General features: G+C 44.9%; 1 protein-coding gene across 1 annotated transcript in view; it reads right to left on the minus strand.

The window, feature by feature from the left end:
* The window catches only part of LOC126249676 (uncharacterized), a 169,994-nt gene that overhangs the window by 37,415 nt on the left and 116,218 nt on the right, over window positions 1–16,361 (minus strand). The window contains exon 6 of the mRNA XM_049951355.1: window positions 3,118–3,264. Coding sequence (XP_049807312.1) covers window positions 3,118–3,264 — 147 coding nt within the window. The remainder of the gene's footprint in view (window positions 1–3,117; window positions 3,265–16,361) is intronic.

The following is a 16,361-nucleotide window of genomic DNA, read 5'->3' on the forward strand; positions in this document are numbered from 1 at the left end:
TCGTCAGTCTGAACCCTTACCAGGTCATATTAATAGAAGATATAGAGAGGAGATCCAACGAAGAGTCACATTAACGGAGTCGTGATATATGCTGTTGCATGGGTCATGGAGAGGTTTAACTGTTAAAAATCTAAAGGAGTATGTTCTGGGCATTATGCGAGTATTACTTCCTGCTTCTACATTTTACTTTCTAGTTTTATATAGAGACTCTTTTCTGTCATTATCAAAGAAAACCGCCAATTTCGTAGATGTGGATGGATTTTATCATTATAACAAAACAACGAGGTATAAGTACGCTGTTAGACGATTGCCAAACTGTAATTCAAAAGTTACAGAAAGAGGGAAGTGCTGGTGACAATTAGAAAATTGCTTTTCAAAATTAGAGAGGCGAAAGTTGCACATGCTGTGTATCGTGAAGGCTGCGTGTTTAATAGAACATTTGTGAATGGTAAGAATGTAGTGAAAATCAGTACCATGCAGCAATACTCTAATAAATGGTGCTCACACGAGTAATGTAGGTGCTCTCTTTGGCGTTCTTCTAAGTGTTTAGCAGCCTCTGGTTCACCCTTTCTTCCGAACCCAGCGCTGTGTCTGGATACTTTTGATCGGATACTGTATGGAGATTGCACATCGCTACAAAATGGAGGCGAATTTTCGAATAATTCATTTCTATTTGGAGTGGTGGTCAGTGTGAGAATGAGCGATGTGTCTTTCCCCGTTGCAGCTGGCCAGCCTGCATGGAAATGTCTGTAGGTGTGGTGGTGGGGGGGGGGGAGGAAGGGGGGCGGTGTCTGTAGACGGGAAAGTGCCGGGGGGGGGGGGGCGCTTGGGGCGTTCGTTGAGCACAGAGGATCATTTTTCCAGCTTCCAGCTGCTGCTTTCTTACGCATGTGTGTCCGGCGAAGGGTAGATTTTAATTTCTTATTTCAGGGATGGCCGTGTGCCGAGGCATTGTGATATCAACACGAATACAATCAAGGAAACGCAAGTAGCGCTGCACTGGGCCGGTAGCAGCGGCGCGACCACCAGATGCATTACAGTAGCCGTAAAGAGCACTTCGTGGCGGCACCAGTGTGCGATGCGAGGTTAGGTGGCACACGAGGGAACATTGCACTGTATCATTTGTTTCAATGTACATGTTGGAACTGTCATTTTAATGATCCTAATTTGACCCAAAATGGCCGCCATTCTCTCAACACATGATTATGCAAGTCTAATCTTGATTATTATAAATTGTGATTCAGAAAATAGTGATCTACCCTCCCCCAATCATTTCAGTAGTGGTGGCAGTTGTTTTTACTTTAAATATAGGTATCACTTGTGCTAATAATGTTGTGTGTGGGTGAGCACAAGTTCCCCAAGAGGCTATATAGCGAGCGTTGGCACTAAGGCAACATGATAGTGACGTCCCTGTCTATGTAACAGAGTAGAAATGCTGTGCGATTTCTTTACAGTGAAGCATAGAATTTGTACATAGCAGGAGTGTACTAGTATCTGTTCACAATGTTAAAAATTAAATCACTGGATATCTGTGTGTTAACTTAAGTAATGCACTGTGGCGGCAGTTGTTAAGCATTTACAGTTCTGTATTCACATGTCTCTTCCCAAAAAGTGAGTATTTGTGGGATAATGTGAGAAGATCGATAAAATTGTAACAAATCACTTCAAGACTGCCAATAGTCTCATATGTCGATGTGATTGCAGCAAATACCATTGGGCCCAGTACTCTTCTGGTAATTGCAAAAACGAAATTGCTAATATCTGATTTTGTTGATGCTGGTACTGCTGTTGATCGATCCACATGTAGAGCATGAATACTAAGTCCATCTCATAATTTTGGGTACCCTGGTGAGTGGCGGTTTGGTGGTGGTGGTTGTGGTGGTGTTGGTGGTGGACGGATAGGAATGTCCTGCAGGAGTGGGGGAGAGGAGGCTGCCATTTTATGCATCATAAATTGTGATAATTAAGATTACCTTTGCATAAAGGTAACTTTGTAAGGTGGTGACAATTCTGGATAATGAATTATGGTCATTAAGATGACAGTTATACCATACGACTAAAAGCATTTGGCTCGTAAGTAACACTCTTGTAGACAAAACGAAGAGATTGAGTGAGCAGATTTTTATGTTAGGGTGACAAATTACAGGGTTTGTTTACGTAAGGGGAGTTAGGCCCACTGGCTAGTGTGTTTGTATAAGGAGAACAACGGATTCTTTGTTGGTGCACATCCATTGCTCGACTCTTCCATCTTGGACAAGATTCTAGTGCAGATGACTTGCTGCCGCCTCACTCTGACCTGTTATCAAGTGACAAACGTGTGTCTGTGTTGAGTGAATGACTGTGAAGAGTTTGTCACGCCTGCGTGTTATTGAACGAAACCCGGTGCTGACATGTAGTCTACTCTCGAATACACCACTAACAGGGATGGGGGCAGAGGGGGTGGGTGTCGAGCTTAACGTCTCCATGCGTCACACAGATCATCATCAGCAGTGTCACATACCCTCACTGCATGAGGCACTGGAGAGGGATTTAGAATTTAACAGAGAACATTGGTGTAAAGTCTGATGACCATGTAGTGTGTGCCAGCAGCTCTCCTTCCATTGTCAGCCAAACAATGGCGATGAAAATTTCTTTTCACCACAAGAAGTGAAACCGGTTACCTCTGGGTCGAGAACCATTGCACAAGCGTGCATTGGCGATCTCGACTACGGAAGCAGGCTAGATATGACAGAATTGAAACAATCACGTCTACAATTTTAAGCAGTTAACAGTGCTAAGATTATTAATTTTTTGCTTCTGGTGGAGACTGTACTACGGGACAGGCAGGAGAGAATGAGAACCCGAGGACTGTGCCATACAAACAACAAACTCTAGAAGAATTGGCAGTTCAGCAATGAAATCCATGACGTAACAGGAGAGATCTCTTGATTACAGCTTGCTCCTCACTAAAGGGCGCCGAGACCCTTGTCTCTACTGCAGAAACAAGCATGCAATATAATGTGTTCTGAGCTGCTGTAAGTGTTGAACAATGACCACGATGACGTCGTTTCCCACAACTGTTCTGCAGTGTAGCAGTACTGAAAACTGAGCAGGAAAACTTTGTAAGCTACGTGTTACCTTGTTCCCGGCAATGCTTGACGAGCCCTCTGGTTCGAGGAGTGGGCTGCTGATTACAGATGCTGTATCCGCCATTCCCTCACTCTCACTGTAGCCGCCGGCAAGACTCTCGGAATAATTTGCCTCTCCCTCTTCGTCATCAGTGACCTGCAAAACAGTAGCCTTCAGCTAAATACATGAGAACAATACAAGACAACGGTTCGTAAGTATAAAATCTAAATCGTGACCAACACTCATGTAATCACTTAATGCATCTAATATGCACAGAAGAGGAGCTTTGAAGCCTCGCAGCTGGAATGGGTAGGATCTTCTACTGCTTCTTGAAATTTATCAAACCGTGCACCATCATTCTATTCTACATTGAAGAGCCAAACAAACTGGTACACCTGCATAATATCCTGTAGGGCCCTCGCGAGCATGCGAAAGTGCCGCAACACGACGTGGCATGGACTCGACTGATGTCTGAAGTAGTACTGGAGGGAATTGACTCTATGAATCCCGCAGGGCTGTAGGTAAGTCCGTAAGAGTACGCGTGGGTGGAGTTCTCTTCTGAACAGCACGTTGTGAGGCATCCCAGGTACGCTCAATAATGTTCATGTCTGGGGAGTTTGGCGACCAGCGGAAGTGTTCAAACTCAGAAGAGTATTCCTGGAAACACTCTGTAACAATTCTGGACGTATGGGATGCTGCATTGTCGTGCTGGAATTGCCCAAGAAGACATGAACGGATGCAAGTGACCAGACAGGATGCGTACATACGTGTCACCTGTCAGAGTCATATCTAGACATATCAGGGTTCCCATATCACTTTACTTTCACATGACCCACACAATTACAGAGCCTCCACCAGTTTGAACAGTCCCCTGCTGACATGCAGGGTCCATGGATTCATAAGGTTTTTTCCCTACCCATACATGTCCATGTGCTGGATACAATTTGAAGTGAGACTCGTCCGACCAGGCAACATGTCTCCAGTCACCAACAGTCCAATGTTGGTGTTGATGAGCCCAGGCGAGGTGTAAAGCTTTGTGTCGTGCAGTCATCAAGGGCACACAAATGGGTCTTCAGCTCCAAAAGCCCACATCGATGATGTTTCGTTGAATGGTTCGCACGCTGGCCGTTGTTGATGGGCCAGCACTGAAATCTGCAGCAGTTTGTGGAAGGGTTGGCTTCTGTCATATTGAACGAGTCTCTTCAGTCATCGTTGGCAGTGTTCTTGCAGGATCTTTTTCCGGCCGCAGCGATGTCGGCAATTTGATGTTTCACCAGATTCCTGATATTCACGGTACACTCGTGAAATGGTCGTACGGGAAAATTCCCACTTAATCGCTACCTCAGAGATGCTGTGTCCCATCGCTTGTGCGCCGATTATAAGGCCGTGTCCTAAGTGAGCGACAGAAGCGAGTGACAGCATGCGACAGCTTCAGGTGACAAAACACAACCGCAGGTGTGGTTTTGGAAGTGCCCTACGTGAGCGACATTTGTGTCGCTGCCTGTCTGCCACTGCAACTGGCGACGTTTGAATTCAAACGCGTTTGAATCTTGTCACTGCAGCATGCGCAACAGAGAGCGACAACCACGTGTCTTCTCTGCACAGCAGTGGAGCGGACGCGATGGCAGCTATGAATTACTTAACATCCGATTTTAAGAAAACTATTCGGTGAAAAAATGTGATTCTTCCGCAACCTGTAGCTTGATACCTTTAAACGATAAAGGTCAGAATTTATTTTCGTTATTCGTCATAGTTACTGTGATGCACGAAATTGAGTACATGTGTGCACGAAATTTTTAAGAATTTGCAGAGGTAAAATCACATTGTGTAGACTTTCCGTATAGTTCATTTAAGGCCATACATTATTGTGTATGAAATGTAACCAATATATCTAAATTGTATTTAAAGTTGAGACCAGAATTATATCTCTTTCCATTTTGGAGATATTGGTTGTTATATCCGCGGACGGGTCGCTCGCGGCGCGTCCGAACCTTTCCTGCGCTTCGGGAATCAAGTGGTCGTAAAAATCGTCGTATCTCATAAAAGGTTCAAGATATCGAAACGACGAATTTTGGAAATGACAGCACGCAGAAATAAATTCACACCTTTATCGTTTGAAGATATCAAGCTACATGTTGCGGAAGAATCACGTGGCTGTCGCTCTCTGTCTCGAGTGCTGCAGCGACAAGATTCAAACACGTTTGAATTCAAACGTCGCCAGTTGCAGCGGGAGACAGGCAGCGACACAGATGTCGCTCACGTAGGATAGTAACTACACTTGTGGTAGTATTTTGTCGCCTGAAGCAGTCGCTCACGTAGGACACGGCCTAACACCTCGTTCAGACTTGCTCAAATTTTGCTAACCTGAGATTGTAGCAGCAGTAACCGATCCAACAACTGCGCCAGACACTTCTATTATATAGATGTTGCCGACCACAGCTCCATATGCTGCCTTTTTCATATCTCTTTGTTCGAATACGCATGCCTACACCAGTTTCTTTCGGAGTAGTTTGGTCGTATGTCACAACGGGATGGTCGGCTTAATTTTGAATAGTGCAAATTAAATTGTGTTAGTCAAGAAAGATTAACACTCGGCCGAATAGATACGCGAATTATCGTGCGCGTTCGTGAGGGAGGGAGGGAGGGGAGGCCATCGTCTGCAAATCGAATCCGCTCGGCGGATTAACGACGAAGGCCGTGGTGGCGGCCAACCTGTGAATGGTTTTTAGGCGCTTCCTCACATCCGCCTAGCTAAATACCGGGATGGTGCACATGTCCCGCCTCAGTTACACAATTCGCAAGGATTTCGAAAAAGGTTCTCACACTTAACATGGGATAACACGAAGACGGCAAACAGACGAGGATGCACTAATTTCGTCCCTGAGGGAAAGGGTGGTAACAGGTACGACATCCAGTCACTCCCTACCCATTAAAATTGCCAAATCTACACTCCTGGAAATTGAAATAAGAACACCGTGAATTCATTGTCCCAGGAAGGGGAAACTTTATTGACACATTCCTGGGGTCAGATACATCACATGATCACACTGACAGAACCACAGGCACATAGACACAGGCAACAGAGCATGCACAATGTCGGCACTAGTACAGTGTATATCCACCTTTCGCAGCAATGCAGGCTGCTATTCTCCCATGGAGACGATCGTAGAGATGCTGGATGTAGTCCTGTGGAACGGCTTGCCATGCCATTTCCACCTGGCGCCTCAGTTGGTCCAGCGTTCGTACTGGACGTGCAGACCGCGTGAGACGACGCTTCATCCAGTCCCAAACATGCTCAATGGGGGACAGATCCGGAGATCTTGCTGGCCAGGGTAGTTGACTTACACCTTCTAGAGCACGTTGGGTGGCACGGGATACATGCGGACGTGCATTGTCCTGTTGGAACAGCAAGTTCCCTTGCCGGTCTAGGAATGGTAGAACGATGGGTTCGATGACGGTTTGGATGTACCGTGCACTATTCAGTGTCCCCTCGACGATCACCAGTGGTGTACGGCTAGTGTAGGAGATCGCTCCCCACACCATGATGCCGGGTGTTGGCCCTGTGTGCCTCGGTCGTATGCAGTCCTGATTGTGGCGCTCACCTGAACGGCGCCAAACACGCATACGACCATCATTGGCACCAAGGCAGAAGCGACTCTCATCGCCGAAGACGACACGTCTCCATTCGTCCCTCCATTCACGCCTGTCGCGACACCACTGGAGGCGGGCTGCACGATGTTGGGGCGTGAGCGGAAGACGGCCTAACGGTGTGCGGGACCGTAGCCCAGCTTCATGGAGACGGTTGCGAATGGTCCTCGCCGATACCCCAGGAGCAACAGTGTCCCTAATTTGCTGGGAAGTGGCGGTGCGGTCCCCTACGGCACTGCGTAGGATCCTACGGTCTTGGCGTGCATCCGTGCGTCGCTGCGGTCCGGTCCCAGGTCTACGGGCACGTGCACCTTCCGCCGACCACTGGCGACAACATCGATGTACTGTGGAGACCTCACGCCCCATGTGTTGAGCAATTCGGCGGTACGTCCACCCGGCCTCCCGCATGCCCACTATACGCCCTCGCTCAAAGTCCGTCAACTTCACATACGGTTCACGTCCACGCTGTCGCGGCATGCTACCAGTGTTAAAAGACTGCGATGGAGGTCCGTATGCCACGGCAAACTGGCTGACACTGACGGCGGCGGTGCACAAATGCTGCGCAGCTAGCGCCATTCGACGGCCAACACCGCGGTTCCTGGTGTGCCCGCTGTGCCGTGCGTGTGATCATTGCTTGTACAGCCCTCTCGCAGTGTCCGGAGCAAGTATGGTGGGTCTGACACACCGGTGTCAATGTGTTCTTTTTTCCATTTCCAGGAGTGTAGAACCGTGCGACTGCTACGGTCGCAGGTTCGAATCCTGCCTCGGGCATGGATGTGTGTGATGTCCTTAGGTTAGTTAGGTTTAAGTAGTTCTAAGTTCTAGGGGACTGATAACCACAGCAGTTGAGTCCCATAGTGCTCAGAGCCATTTGAACCAGGAGTGTAGAATAACGTGCCGACCATGTGCAGATATGAGATAAAGGCTGGAAAAATGAAGAAAGAGTAAAGAGTGATTAATACAATGTGATGGTTTCTGTGTTCAAAAGAATGAAATTAAATTTGCTGTCCAACACAAAACCAATAAAACTGCACTGATACGAGTATACGCGCTCTGTACCCTCACTGAAGCATGCAAAGATCAACATCAAAGAAATCAAATAAACAATATTCTATAAGATTAAACATAATTCTCACAAGTATATGGCTCCTAATATTTAATAACAATATGGTGCCCATCTAGAAACGCACTCAGTCGTTCGAAGTACACTGATGCGTCCAACCCATGTAACTCACGTAACATTCCCGACAAACTAGCGTCAAACACATATTCACTAGATATCAGATCTGTGGGCAGCGCTTTCTACGGTTCTCGATCAGTCATAGTAAAGCACATTCATGATAGGTTCGCAAGCACGCCGTATGATGGTTTGAAAAACTGTCCATGTCACAGTTCGAATTATTTATTACATGAGAAATCATAATCCGTGGAAAAAGGGAAATGCATTGAATAAAGGAGTGATATGACTACTATTTTACAAATTAACAGAGAAATTCAAGGGAGTGACGTGAAGCAAAGCAATACTTTTATATGTTATTATTGTTGAGGCAATTCGCAACAATACGTCGATCTAAGCAATACTGTAAGTGGGACAACATTTTATTTTAAAGGGAAAACAGGTAATATACCACCTTTTCGATTGAGAGCCTGGTCCTATTTAGCAGTCTGTTTAAGAAATCTCCACTCTGACTGCACGTCATCTCGTTACAGGACTCCGAGGTAGTGTGGCGACGGAGACACAAAATGCTGGTATTCCACGATTCTGCGTTAAAGATAATGTCCCTGGATCCATTACACAATATGACACACGTACTGTCGTGGGGATATAGACATCGTGAGATTGGAGTTCCAGAGTGTACACAATCTGAAACACGTGGCACTAACATATTTACGGAGTAGATTTATAGGATGTTGTATGATGTCATACTCTACAGCAACTGTGAAACAGTGAACACTGAGTGTCACGATACAGTTCAAAGCTTTATCACTTCAAATCACGCACCTCGTAATGTTTAAATCTAACATTGTGCATACGAATTGTTTCAGCAGCAACCCACCGATATAAGTCACTTGCACTCGCCAAAACTATCTCAGTTCATACTGGAATTAAAGCACAGTACACAGTTCACAATTTACTCAGTAGTAATCACTGTATCTCTGTAGTTATACATTTACATCCACACATATACTCAGCTAGTCGTCATACGGTGCTTGGTGGGGGGTACCTTGTACCACAACTAGTCATTCCCGCTCCTGTTCCACTCGAAAATGGAGTGAGAGAAAAAAATTCTCTGTATACTTCCACACGTGCACTAACTTTTCATACCTGGTCTTGGCTGTCCGTACTCGAAATATACATCGGTGGCATTAGAATAGCTCTTCAGTTATTCGCAAATGCCGGTACTCCAAATTTTCTCAGTAGTCTGTCGTGAAAAGAACCTCTTTCTTCCACGACTTTCCAGTGGAGTCACAAGCATTTCTCCAATGCCCGCGTGTTGATCGAGCACGCCGGTAACAATCATAGCGGAACACCACTGGATTTCTTCAACGTCTTCCTTTAACGCGCTAGCGGGGATCCCAAACATCTGAGCAGTACTAAAGAATGGGTTGCAGAATTATCGTATAAGCGATTTCCTTTATAAATGAGCTACATTTTCTTAGAATTCTTCCAATAAACCGGACTCACTAAATCTCCTTTTCTACTTCCAACTTCACGTGCTCATTTCATTAAATTTCATGTCGCTTTGAAATGTATACGTAGATATTTAATCGATATGACTGTGTCAAGCAGAACAACACTAACAATGTATTCGAACATTAGATGGTTGTTTTTCCTGTTCATCCATTTGACTTATATTTTTCAGCATTTGGAGCTCGCTGCCACTCAACACACCAAATAGATGATATGTCGAAGTCATCTTTCACACTCCTACTGGCACCAAGCGACAATAATTTCACGTACGCCGCAGCATCATCAGCAAACAGTCGCAGGTTGCTTGGTTCAAATGGCTCTGAGCACTATGGGACTTAACATCTGAGGTCATCAGTCCCCTAGAACTTAGAACTACTTAAACCTAACTAACATAAGGACATCACACACATCCATGCCCGAGGCAGGATTCGAACCTGTGACCGTAGCAGTATCGCGGTTCCGGGCTGCAGCGCCTAGAACCGCTTGGCCACCACGGCCGGCTGTCGCAGGTTGCTGCTCACCCTAAGCGTCAGATCGGTTATGTTTGTAGCGGACATGAACGGTCGTATGACATTGATATGATGCACATATTTATTTAAATTTTTTATTTGCGTCCTCTCACACGAAAACCAAAGTAACAGTCGTGCCATCACGTCAACAATCACTGTTTCCTCCTCGCTGATCGCTACCACTCGATTGTTCAGTTCAGTAGTCGTACGGGGCTCTGTTATAGGAAAGATACCAAAAGAAACATTAAAACATTTACGTTCAGTAGTCTGTAGCATTTTAATATAATGACATTTCTTAATAAATATAATGAATAAAACTAAATAAGAAAAGGAGAAACTTCACTGGTGAGCAAAACTTAATGATGGAGTAACTTTCTCTTGATGTGTCACTGCCAAGTAACATAACTCGATGAAACTTGACCATACGTGAAAACAACTGCTACAATTTAGTACATTAAGTAACTGAAAAAAATACGCAGTGAAACGAACAGAAATGACACTTTTATTCAAAGACAATAATTACACTGCAGTCACCGCAAGCGATTCTTAACGGTCGCCTGGACATTACAAAAGCCGGGACATGGTTCGTAATCCTTTGTTTCTGAACTATTCAAAACACACAAATTTTTCAATTTTTTATGGAGCACAGCTGTAAGTAGTAACAAAACGGCATATTTTTATTTCCATTGTAGCAGAGAAATACTCCACGCAAATAACATTTTGAGTCTGGTCTAGATTTTACCCTTCTTTTACTACATACCTCAATCATTCCCTGTTTGCTTGAAAAGTAACAAAATTAATACCTTTATTTCCTACTCTTACATCGTTTCGGACTAACTTCGTTCTTTTGGTGCATGTATTGCTGTCTGTAAGAATTTACCTTGCAGTTATGGTACTTGCTCGTCCTTCGTCCGACCCATCAGGCTGTAAGCAACATTTATCTTAACTTCCAGAAGTGGAATTATTCTATACGGTTCACAGTGGATATCATAAGAATTTAAAACTACTTTTCGTATCTTCTTCCCAGACCATACGCAGATCTAAGTCTGTCAGCATCGTTCACAAATCCCATAGAATGGCTCTGAATGTTTATTTTAGTTCCATCCTTCAGCATTCTGGACACAAACATTACTTCTGTTCCATGGACACTGGAAGCAGACACACAATTTTGATCCTTCTACAAAATTCCCCAATCCCGGAGGGTGACGTCGTACAGTCAAGGTCACTCTTTTCACTACATTTGGGAGTGAAAAGCATTATGGGAAAGTTTCCTGTTTATTCTCATTATGCCACAAACCAAAATTGTCTCAATTTTTAGCCTTCTAGGCAGGACAAAGTAAGTAAAAATGGTACCAAAGTCCAGTTTCCTGTTTTTGCCACGATACTTTCTTTGATAAACCTAAAACTACCCTTTCACCTAACACACTGTTTTCATATTCCCTCCCCAGAGCTTCATTTCCCCCTTCAGTAAAAATCAAAAGCAAGAGTGTAGCCTTTCGGATCTGTAATACGCCAAAGCTTCTAACAGCGCTACACAGGTTTCATTGGGTTGTACTGTTTCATTTAATTTATCCGTTTGAGGAAAATGATTGAGCTATCTCCGTTTCGTCCACCTTCTGTTACTTTCGATTTCAGGACCTTCACGATCTTCGGAGGGTTTTCATATCATGTAAGCATTCATTTATCCCTTGTTTTCCGCATTTCTCTATAGTTTCAGGTAAACTGATTTCAGAACCTACTCGTGCACACTCTATCACAACTTTTTCAAAACCTGCATCAAACCTAAAGCGGTTTCCCGTCAAAAGCGAAACTTGCAGGATTATTGGCATCACTTGCATTAGTATCGTTGTCTTCATCATCCTCTGCTTCCGTAAACTTTTTTTATCATGTGTCAAATCTTTGAGAAGAGGTGCAACAATTCCATCATCTATTAGTATTACGGAAGGACAAAATGTGATGCTTCTCTGTGAGACAACATTTATGATAATAAGGATTGTGGTATCACTAAAAGGAGTTCGATTTTTATTCAAATAGTTCGGAAAAGGGAGTAAATGCAACGAAGAACATCAAAGAAAGAGACAAACTACGCTTGTTTAGCAGCATAAGAAAAATTAACAACGAGCAGATGGCACACTAAAGGACCACACTGTGTTTTAATTATTTCATAAATGAAAACCACAGATTTAGCGCCGCGCGGGGTAGCCGTGCGGTCTACAGCGCCTTGCTAAGGTTCGCGCGGCTCCCCCCGTCGGGGGTTCGAGTCCTCCCTTGCCCATGGGTGTGTGTATTGTCCTTAGCGTAAGTTAGTTTAAGTTAGATTTAGTAGTGTGTAAGCCTAGGGACCGATGACCTTAGCAGTTTGGTCCCATAGAACTTACCACAAATTTCCAATTTTTCTACAAATTTAGCAAACGATCTGTACGAGAAGAAAATAGGATTTACCTTCATCATACCTATGTTAGTAAAAATATAAATTGCTAAGAATCGAATAACAGTAAACAGAACAAATACAGTCTCTTCAAAGGAAATCTTCAACTGTCAACAAAGATTATACACATACATTCTTCGAGCAGCAAACGAGATCTAGAAGGAAGTGAAGTATTTCAAACTTAACATAAACATGTACTTAAACGTACCATTAGCCTAGGATGTGGGAAATATGTGTACAATCATAACAAAAAGAACCTAAAGAGATGATCGTCACAATTAACAATAGGCAACAAAGGGACTCTTAATAGCGTGCGTGATCAGCAAGAACGGTAATGCACGCTTTGCGGCGTTCTCTCGTGATGGCCACAAGGTTGAAATGAAATGTCGTGTGGCTGGGGCCTCCCGTCGGGTAGACCGGTCGCCTAGTGCAAGTCTTTTGAGTTGATGCCTCTTCGGCGATTTGCACGTGGATGGGGATGAGATGATGAGGACAACACAACACCCAGTCCCTCAGCGGAGAAAATCTCCGACCCAGCCTGGAATCGAACCCGGGTCCCTCCGCACAGCATTCGGCCGCGCTGACCACTCAGCTATCGAAGCGGACGGCCAGAAGGTTGGTAAGGAGTTCGTCTGGCAGGGAATTCCATTCCTCCATCAACACGGCTGACTCCTGCTGGATGGTCGTTGGTACATGTGGACGTGCTGCAATAAATCTCTCAGGAACACATGCTCGAAGGGATTTAACAGGTAAACAGAGAGACCAATCCATTCGCCGAAAATCTTCTCGCTTCACGAGCTCCTCCACCTGCGCTGTTTGATATGGTCGCACATTGTCATCCATAAAAATGAAGTCCGATATTCGTCTGTTACCTTGAAAACATGTATGTGACGAAGTAGTACAGTGTCGCAATAACAGTGACCGTTGAGTGTACAGTGTTCAAAGATCTGGAGGTCAGTACGCCCACGCAACAGCCTTCCCACACCATAATACACGAACTACCAAAACGATCATGTTCGACAATGCTGGACGTACTCTTATAGGACCAGAGATGGGAGTATATAATGCACCCAAGAACATTGTTACTTTCGTTAATCTACACTGCTGGTCATTAAAATTGCATTACCAAGGAGTATAGCAAACAATGAAATTTTACTTATTTATGTCTGTCCACAGTGTAGTACAAAGAATAAATACGAGGGTTTGCTGAAAATTAATGCCTCCGAATTTTTTTCTGAAAATTCTTAAGGCTTTTTAAATAAAACAAACGTTATTGACTTTCTACATCTTTATTCTTCGTGTGTACATATTTATGCCTCAACAATGTCACCCTGATGATGGACACGTTTCTCCTAACGATAGATCAGTTTGTTGATACCGTCGCTGAAGAATGTTTGACTTTGTTGACGGAGCCACAACCTCAGCTCTGTTTGCACAACTTTATCACTATCAAAGTGAAGTCCTCGAATTTATTCTTTATGTTTTGGGTTCAAAATGGTTCAAATGGCTCTGAGCACTATGGGACTTAACATCAGTGGTCATCAGTCCCCTAGAACTTAGAACTACTTAAACCTAACTAACCTAAGGACATCACACACATCCATGCCCGAGGCAGGTTTCGAACCTGCGACCGTAGCGGTCGCGCGGTTCCAGACTGTAGCGCCTAGAACCGCTCGGTCACCCCGGCCGGCCTGCGTGGGAGGGGGGGGGGGGGGCTGGGGGAGAGGAGGAAGAGCATTTCTTTGTATTTAAACTAATAATCTGGGGCGTCCCATAGGTGTCCTTATCGAGATTGGATGGAGAGTATCCCAAGCTAAGAAAATCTTGTGTGCACATAGTCTGCCATTTGAGTAGCAGCCCCTGATGTTTAGTGCATTCCTAATACATTCAGGTGTTCTCAGCCCAACGGTGTAAGTCCAGCAAGTTGGAGCACAGCTTTTCATAAAACCTCCAGCTCAGAGCAGAACGGAGATCAGAGGCAGCAGCTTACCCGTTGTACACAGTTTGTTTACATCGTTTAGTATTGTGCTATTCTAACTTACTTCTGACCAGAAGTGGAGAGTAGGTGATTATTTAGCTGTTTTTAGTAGCGCTATATATCTCTGATGCAAGAATTTGCGTATTTTAGATCTTTTGTCTTGATTGAGTTTACTTTTTATTCTACTTTTCCGCCACAGAAGTCGCTTGTGTCTCTTTATTTACTTGATTCCACGACCCTTGCGAATAGTAAATGTTCAGTAGACCTCCGGCCTCAGATTCTCAGAGTTTAATCCCTCATTTGGTTAGTGTATGTTCAATTAGTAAGTAGCGCAGTAGTTAGTCAGCAGTTTGTTTTGAGGATAGTGACCGTTGTAATCAGTGTAGTTAGCCGTTAAGTTCGGTGCCAGCTGGAGCATCGCATGGGACATTCCAGGTGTCGCTTGTTGCTCCCAGGGGCTCTACTGACGAGGCACCTTCTGATGTATACGACGCGGCAGATCCGCAGGGTGAGTGGCGAGTGGTAACACTTTCGCGGCGCTCGAGGCGGAGGGACAATGCGGTGGCTGGCCGAATGGCCTCGCTTATTCACCCTGTGAGTGAACAGGTGGCCGTTTGTTCAACAGGGTCCGAACAAGAACACGTAGGCCGGGTTTTGTTAGTTATTGGGAACTCCAATGTTCGGCGTTCAGGGCTGGAAAGAAAGCCAATGTACACTTGGTATGTCTGCCGGGGGGCCCCATCTGAGATATTGAGGAGGCCTTGCCTACGGCTGTCGAGCATACTGAGCTGTCGTCTACAAGTTGTGACTCATGTCGGCACCAACGACACCTGTCGCATGGGTTGCAAGGCCATCCTCGGTTCTTACAGGCAGCTGGCGGAGGCTGTGAAGACTGCTACCCACGCACGCGGTGCGCAAGCAGACATCGAAGTTTGCAGCATCGTTCCCAGAGTTGATCGGGGTCCTTTGGTTTGGAGTTGAGTGGAAGGTCTCAACCAAAGCCTTCGTAGTCTCTGTGATGCAGGTTTATGGACCTGCGTTGTCGGGTGGGGATTTGTAGGACTCCCCTTGATAGGTCAGGGGTGCACTACACAAAGTAAACACCTACTCGAGTAGCAGAGCACTTGTGGAGTGAACATGGGGGTTTCTTAGGTTAGGCGGTAGTTCGAGGTACTCTCATGAACACTCGCCAGTCGATAAGCATATAGAGAAATCAGACCGCGTTCAGAGAGAGTAAAGACAGTTCGACTGCAGAAATTTTATCTGTAAATTGTCGAAAGTATTCATAACAAATTTCTCGAATTTAATTTCTTCTAGGAAAGTTCTCAAGCTCGGGACTGAGAGCTGGCTGAAACCCGAAGTAAAAAGATATCTAGCGAGTCTTGGAATACTTATCGGAAAGACTGATTGGACGACATTGAAGGAGTGTTCGTTGCAGTCGACAAAAATATTGTCTCTACTGAGGTTGAAACTGAGTGTGATAGTGAAGTTATGTGGTGGCACATAAAAGGCGTAGGTGAAACCAAGTTAACTGTTGGACGTTTTACGGACCACCCGAGTCCGCCGGGACAGGACTACAGTCATTCAAACAAAGTCTATGGTCAGTTGTACATAAACACCCAGACCATGCATTACTAGTCAGTGGTGACATTAACCAACCGAGTATAGATTGAGACGTGTATGGATTCATTGTATGAGGTACAGATAGACAGTCTTCTGAAGTATTGTTGAACACGTTTTCCGAAACTGTTTCGAGCAGCTAGTTCGGCAGCCAACACGCAATGGAAGTATCTTGGACCTTGTCAGCGTGGACCTTACCGATGGCGTCAGCACAGAGACGGGGATTAGTGGTCATGATGCAATCATAGCGACTGTGGTCACGAAAGTTAATAAATCAGTCAAGAGGTCTAGGAGAGTGTTTCTGCTAGTAAGAGCAGATAAGCAGTTGTTAGCATCTCACTTAGACAATGAACTGCAATCATTTAGTTTCAGAATGAT

The sequence above is a fragment of the Schistocerca nitens genome, chromosome 3 (genome assembly GCF_023898315.1).
Source record: "Schistocerca nitens isolate TAMUIC-IGC-003100 chromosome 3, iqSchNite1.1, whole genome shotgun sequence".
NCBI lineage: Eukaryota > Metazoa > Arthropoda > Insecta > Orthoptera > Acrididae > Schistocerca > Schistocerca nitens.